Genomic DNA, 5257 nt, shown 5'->3' with positions numbered 1-5257 from the left:
GGGAAAAAGCATCACACTAATAATAAATGCGCCCCATGTATAAATAATTTACTCAAATAAAAAAAATGATGCATATGATAAATTGGGCCATTGCAAGAGTTAGAGTCGGTTTTTGGGGCGGGCTATCCATAATGTTGAAGATTTTCTCTTTTTTTTTGAGGGAATGCTGAAGATTCTCTAATGACAAATTAAATTGGCAGATCTAAGATATGATTCTCTTATTCTATATAAGGTAATGAAATCACAATATCCACACAAATATTAATCATATCCTTCCTTGTAAAAAAGGAGGATTCTTTAGCTACCAGTAATAATTCTTGCAAGAGGAGGATGGGAAATGGGCAATGTGTCAGTGTCACTGGGGGCAAATCCGTCAATTCCTCGCCCACCGCTGCCGTGGACTACCCCACGCATCACCATCACCGGCCACCGGCCCCCGGGAGGCCTCTAGTCAACTCCGCCTCCGCCGCCGCGTCCCCGGCGACCACCGCCCCCGAAATGCCGCACCCTTCTCTGCTGCGCCGTCTCCTCACCCGGCGCCGCGTGGTCCTCGCCTGCGCCGCCGTCACCGTGCTCGCGGCGGCCGCGGCTCTGCTTCTGGCTGCTCCGACCACCGAGGTCCCCGGCCGCGCCTTGCTCGTAGCTGGCGCCCGCCTCCACCCCAGGCCCCGCGAGGAGCCCCGTGCCGCCGCGGCGGGGCGCTCCCCGGACGACGCCCCCTCGCTGCCGCCGCCCCCTCCCCTCAAGGCCAAGGTGCGTGCCGAGCTTCCGTCGCAGAGATTAATTTTGTACTCCCCAAGTCCATGATGCAGATTGCAAAAAGCACATATCTGAAATTATGACTTCTCGGTTGAAATGCTGACTGCCGTTACTGTTCTCGGTTGAAATTGAAATGCAGTCAAATCTGGTTTATGTTACCTGCATAACTCTTGCTGAACATTTGTGCGTTCTAAACATATAATCTTTAATTATGAGCTGAAATGCAGCATCACTGCAATGCTGGACTTTGGGTGAATTGAACTGAACATATATGTGGGATAGGTGAATGTGATACAATTGGATGGATCTAAGAGCGCAAAATGCGCCTGTTTTGTTTCGCAGGCTGGTTTGCCATCTAAGATTTCACTGGCCCTTTCCATGTTTTCGGCGCCAGTGCCCTCGCCGGCAGAGAATTTTGATGATGGGTCAGCAGAGGAACCCGAGCATCCCGATATGAAGGTATTTGTATTTCTCTCTGCAAACTTTTGCTTCTCTTATTAGGGTAAGACGAGACAGTGCTGGTTTTGTCGTGCTCCGCGTTGTCCAGTTACACTTATGCATAGGTTTATATACCGTATTCTGTTGGATATACATATGCTGATGTACAATAGGAAGGTTTCCATGCTGTGCTATGTTTTTTATACGCGTAGAATATCCGTATGTCTTATTACAGCCTCTAATTAAAGGTTACTGATTCGCTAGGAAAATCCACTGAAGGAATCGGCCCCTTTTCTCCAGGAGGTACATATCTAGTGCTGGGTAGACTTTTTTTTAGCAATTGAAACTTCTAATTTTAACCTTTGCTATTGTGAAGCCCATTTCCAGTGGTCCTCCTACAAGGAGGTCTGACGTCAGCGAAGACCTTGACGAGAGTGGAAATGCAGAACCGCCTCCAAGGCCAGAGGTTAGGGTTAGGGATTTACCCCTCGTGTGGTACAATTTCTATATTCGGCATCTGGAGTCAACATGGTAAAAATATTTGTCGATTTAGCAGATACCGCTTTGGTCAACAAAGGCAGATGAAGAGCTTAGATATGCAAAGAAAGAGATTGCCGATGCGCCATTGGTAGTTGGTGACCCTGATTTGTATGCACCTCTGTTCAGGAACATATCTGTCTTTAGGAGGTAAGGCGCTGGTTTGCCTTCATATTATCTAACTGTCCAGTTCTATGTAGGCAACTTTCTCGTTCTGTCATTTTGCCCGTAAAATGAAATAGTGTTTAATTTTCTTCAGTTCAGTAGATGGTTTTATTAAATTACTTTCAACTTATGCTTGTAGGAGTTATGAACTGATGGAGAGGCTTCTTAAGGTTTTCATATACCATGATGGAGCAAAACCCATTTTTCATTCTCCAGAGTTGAAAGGCATTTATGCGTCCGAGGGGTGGTTTATGAAACTTATGGAGGCAGATCAGAATTTTGTTGTCAGGGATCCAAACAGAGCGCACCTGTTCTATCTGCCGTATAGCGCTCGACAGCTGGAGCATACTCTTTATGTGCCTGGATCAAATACGCTCGATCCACTTTCTATATTTGTGAAAAACTACATAGATATGATCTCTGCTAAGTTTCCGCATTGGAATAGGACGAAAGGCGCTGATCATTTTTTCGTCGCTTGCCATGACTGGGTATGTTTCTTCGCCTACCTGCATATTTGAATATTTGAGTAACCATTGGTCATGACACAAATTGTACACTGTGTTTTAGTCAATTGTTGTAAAACAGATGCTTGCATACAAAACTGTATTCTGTAAATACTGACTTGAGGTCTTTTTTGCAGGGACCTTATACGACCAAATTACATGACGAACTGCGGAAAAACACCATCAAAGCTCTCTGTAACGCAGATGTTTCAGAAGGAGTTTTCATCCGCGGAAGAGACGTGTCCCTTCCAGAAACATACCTCAAGTCTGCAAGGAGACCTGTGAGAGATATCGGTGGAAAGCCAGCGGCAGAGAGATCTATCCTGGCCTTCTTTGCAGGGCAGATGCATGGCCGTGTTCGGCCCGTCCTTGTCAAGCACTGGGGAGGCAAGGACGCGGACATGCGGATATACACCCGGATCCCACGCCAAATCACTCGGCGGATGAACTATGCCAAGCACATGAAGTCGAGCAAGTACTGCATCTGTCCAATGGGGTACGAGGTGAACAGCCCGCGGATCGTGGAGGCGATCTACTACGAGTGCGTCCCGGTGATCATCGCCGACAACTTTGTGCTCCCGTTCGACGACGCGCTTGACTGGAGTGCGTTCTCCGTGGTGGTGGCAGAGAAAGACGTGCCCAGGCTGAAGGAGATCCTGCTGGCGATCCCGGAGAGCAGGTACATAACCATGAGGTCCAATGTGAAGAAGGTGCAGAGGCACTTTCTGTGGCACACGAAGCCCGTCAAGTACGACATCTTCCACATGATCCTGCACTCGGTTTGGTTCAGCAGGGTGCACCAAGTAGAGCAGTAGCAGTGTAGCACTAGCTATAGCCATCATCAGCCTTTACTTAGGTACGGTCTCTAGTCTGAAGGAAGCAAATGGAAGGAGGTGATGTAACCTGACCCCGATAGGACGCTAGTAGTATTCTAATTGTAACCTCATATCTTCTGCTTTGCAAAGAAAAAAGGAGAGGAAATTACTGAATGTGGCGACAGAACATTTACATGTGCATGGGTCGAATCACCTAACACAGACAGAGACATATGACCTTGACATTGTTACTGATATGATAATTGGTCCTGGCATATGACCTTGACCTTGACATTGTGCATTAGCTCTAAAGTTTCTCTCTTTCACGGTGAGACAAGGGACCGGTTTGCATCCACACTAGCTGGGAAAACATTTTTTGCTGTTGTTGAGGTGAACAATGACAGTCACTCTTGATTGCACATTTTGTTCTTGTAAAATGGAAGTAGTGACTGCACATTTTGGATGGATGTTCAACGGTTTGTTAGTAGTTTGTTGGAAGTGATTCGTCTAGGTGAAGATCTCTCCTTTTACTTGAAGCAGTAGAAAGATCCACTAAATTTCACAGTCCAGCACAACAACTTTAAACTGGGCCTAAGGCCGCCTAACCAAAATTTGATTATCTTCATTTGGGCTAACATTATTTTTTTGCTATTGTTCTATAATACTTCCTCTAAACTAATATAGGAGCGTTTAGATTACTACTTTTGTATTCTAAACGCTCTTATATTAGTTTACGGAGGGAGTAGATTACAATTCATCTGAGCACAGCACGGTTCAGGAACAAAGATATAAAAATGTCCGTTTCTTTTGATTGGAGATTTCTTTTCCTGTTTTTTGGACATGCTGTAGAAGAATGCATTTATCAATTTGGATTTTTTGGCCTCCCTTTTGATATGTTCTGTAGTTTCTTTTGTTTGGAGGAGTTTTTTTTTTTCTGTTTCTTGAGACACTGTCATTTGCAAACAATACTAAAATTCAGGAACTGAGACTGCTTCATTTGTTAAGGGTTGATATGTCCTGGTTTCTTGTATGTTCCCTCAACATTTAAGTGACCTCAAACAATACTGCAATTCATTTATATATGCAACTCAACAAATACTGTTGGAGATATAGACATCGTAGTTTTATATGATCTTATGCGCCTAAAAGTAGCCATCCTGTATGGGGCGCTCACATTCCCCTAACGGAGTTCCAATGTGGGTCGACCCACATAGGTTTATTGCACGGGTTTTGGGAACCATTTAGAAAGTTCCATCGTTTTATAGGCCGGTGTTCTATTCATTTTTATTCTTTGGTTTTTTTCTCATTTATGCCATTTGTCGTGTCTCACTACTCAGTTTTACCACTAGGAATTTCAACTGCTTAAAAATGCCATCGCTTCGTTAGACACATGCTCAAAAATGCTACTGGGCACCATTATTGTGATCTTAAATCTCTTTTGCCATGTTATAATGACATAAATACCTATGAACCAATATGCCAGTTCTCCCTCTATCTCACTACAATAAAGCGTGAGGCCCACTTGTTCCGAACAGCGTTCTCCTTTTCCGGTAAAATTATTCGCTTGGTTACTCCTGACAAGTGGGACCACACTTATCATTGTGAAATAGAGAGAATTGACATGTTGGTCTAGGCTTATTTTTGTCATATAACATGGTCAACGGGTTTCACGTGAAAATAACAATGTCTAATGGCATTTTTTAGCAAACATCTAACGGAATGATGGCATTATTGAGATATCTAATGGCATTTTTGAGCAAGCATCTCACGAATCAATGGCATTTTTGAGTAGTTGTAACTTCTAATGGCAAAACTGAGTAGTGGGACACAAATAGTGGCATAAATGATAAAAACTTTAGTTTATTTATTCTTATTCGTTTTCCAGTTTTCACTACTTAGATAATAACTTTTTTTTAAATGTGAACATTTTAGAAATTTGGAAAAATATATTTTAAATAAATAAAAAAATTAAACCCGCAATTTTTTCCAGAACCATGAACATTTTCTCAAATTTGTGTTTTTTAGGAATTGTATGTTTTT

The 5257-nt window shown here is 43.3% G+C and overlaps 1 protein-coding gene across 1 annotated transcript; it reads left to right on the top strand.

Annotated features, from left to right (window-relative positions):
- Positions 1-421: 421 nt before the first annotated feature.
- Positions 422-3509, top strand: LOC119266573 (probable glycosyltransferase At3g07620). Its single transcript, XM_037547805.1, has 7 exons — positions 422-753; positions 1102-1218; positions 1462-1500; positions 1574-1663; positions 1754-1884; positions 2039-2387; positions 2540-3509. The coding sequence occupies exons 1-7, from the start codon at positions 499-501 to the stop codon at positions 3215-3217; spliced, it is 1659 nt and encodes a 552-aa protein (XP_037403702.1). The 5' UTR covers positions 422-498; the 3' UTR covers positions 3218-3509.
- Positions 3510-5257: the final 1748 nt, after the last annotated feature.

This window comes from Triticum dicoccoides, chromosome 3A, assembly GCF_002162155.2.
Source record: "Triticum dicoccoides isolate Atlit2015 ecotype Zavitan chromosome 3A, WEW_v2.0, whole genome shotgun sequence".
NCBI lineage: Eukaryota > Viridiplantae > Streptophyta > Magnoliopsida > Poales > Poaceae > Triticum > Triticum dicoccoides.
This window is presented reverse-complemented; position numbering and strand designations above follow the sequence as displayed.

Bases quoted from the DNA above. Each gene is read 5' to 3' on its own strand.
- LOC119266573 (XM_037547805.1), top strand. From the start codon at position 499: ATGCCGCACCCTTCTCTGCTGCGCCGTCTCCTCACCCGGCGCCGCGTG. The intron at 1,885-2,038 runs GTAAGGCGCTGG...TTATGCTTGTAG, and splicing joins AACATATCTGTCTTTAGGAG to GAGTTATGAACTGATGGAGA. The intron at 2,388-2,539 runs GTATGTTTCTTC...TCTTTTTTGCAG, and splicing joins TCGTCGCTTGCCATGACTGG to GGACCTTATACGACCAAATT.